The 1,461-nt window shown below is 29.0% G+C and overlaps 1 protein-coding gene across 1 annotated transcript; it reads left to right on the forward strand.

The window, feature by feature from the left end:
- The first annotated feature begins 456 nt into the window (after nt 1–456).
- On the forward strand, nt 457–1,139 carry LOC108741869 (ragulator complex protein LAMTOR2 homolog). The gene is made up of 2 exons (XM_018476836.2): nt 457–695; nt 747–1,139. The coding sequence occupies exons 1-2, from the start codon at nt 628–630 to the stop codon at nt 1,054–1,056; spliced, it is 378 nt and encodes a 125-aa protein (XP_018332338.1). The 5' UTR covers nt 457–627; the 3' UTR covers nt 1,057–1,139.
- The last annotated feature ends 322 nt before the right edge of the window (nt 1,140–1,461 follow it).

Consider the following 1,461-nt stretch of genomic DNA (forward strand, 5'->3'; position numbering starts at 1 on the left):
CCTTCGAAAAAGTTTAAAGTGAGAATTATTTCTTCGTTTTTTGTGATGTTTTAGCTTTGTTTCATAGAGACCTGTCCATAATTACAATAAATTTAATAATTAATTAAACATGTTTATTACGTATTTATTTTGCATTATAAATTTGTTGAAACAATTTTTTATTTATTTTATTTTCCATTCATACTAATAAAGAATGCGTTTACATTGTATATGAGTATCATTTTTCTGCCTACATTATCAATTATTAGTAGATTACTGCCCGGTTTATTTCTATTCCACAGATCAGAACGCTTGAGATCGTTTGTTTGAATTCTAATAAAAAGGCGGCAAGAGCAAAATCATAGACATGACTCAAAATTATTTCGAGCCTGCGCAGGGGCTACGGAGTCTTGCGGTTTTTAACGTCGCCTAACACTGTAACGGTAGACCCTTTGTAGATCTATTATCTATGGTAGACACCAGTGTACACCAGTAGACACTACAATTTTTTTTACACCTATGTTATGATCTATGTTTTACATATACAAATAAATTTGACATTGTTGTAGTTAGAGGAATTAAAAAGTAAACTGAAAAGTCATATGAAGTGGACAAAGAAAATTATAAGCAAATAGTTTAAATTCCATAATGTTGAAACCTAAAGCGTTAACTCAAGTGTTAAGTCAAGCTAATACTGGAGGTGTAGAAAACACTTTGTAAGTAATCACATAAAAATTGAAGATACAAAATATTTTTGAAACTTTCAGGTTATTGAATCACGAAGGATCTTTATTAGCGTACAGTGGATATGGAGATAAAGATGCTCGGGTTACAGCTGCTATAGCTTGTAATATATGGTGTGCTTATGAAAAACATGGAAGAAATGTTTTCCGAGAAGAACGCCCAGAAATTATTCTTATGGAATGTATGGAAGGACGGATAGCAATTACACAAGTAGCTCATCTGCTGTTGTGCTTATATGCAAGAAATAATGTCGGATTTGGAATGTTAAAGGAAAAGGCAAATGCACTGTCTTCATATTTAGAAGGTCCCCTCAAACAGATTGCTATTTCATAAGAATTATCTTTGGAGTAAACAAAGCAGTGTCTGCATACATTTATATATTTTTTTCAATAAAATTATGTTTATTATTGTATAAATCTATAAATTATATTTAGTCTACAAAAAATAAAATCACACTTTTATGATTTGATTGTACCTAAACCTTTACAAAGTAAAACATTCTTCCAGTTTAATTTATCTCTAAAGTGAAGCAATTATTTAAAATAAAAAATTAATCTTACAGCTAGGGCAGTCTGTATTTTAATATACCATCTATAAAAAATGCCACCATATATACACATAAAAACTCAAATAAAAATATACTTTCAAATTACAAAATTAAGTATTTTCAGTTTACTTTATGACTTAAATATGTGGAGTACATTTCATATATTAGAAATATCAAGAAATATATTTAAC

This window comes from Agrilus planipennis, unplaced genomic scaffold (genome assembly GCF_000699045.2).
Source record: "Agrilus planipennis isolate EAB-ADULT unplaced genomic scaffold, Apla_2.0 scaffold281, whole genome shotgun sequence".
NCBI lineage: Eukaryota > Metazoa > Arthropoda > Insecta > Coleoptera > Buprestidae > Agrilus > Agrilus planipennis.

Coding starts and splice junctions, on each gene's coding strand:
- LOC108741869 (XM_018476836.2), top strand. CDS start 628: ATGTTGAAACCTAAAGCGTTAACTCAAGTGTTAAGTCAAGCTAATACT. Junction 696..746: donor GGAGGTGTAGAAAACACTTT/GTAAGTAATCAC, acceptor TGAAACTTTCAG/GTTATTGAATCACGAAGGAT.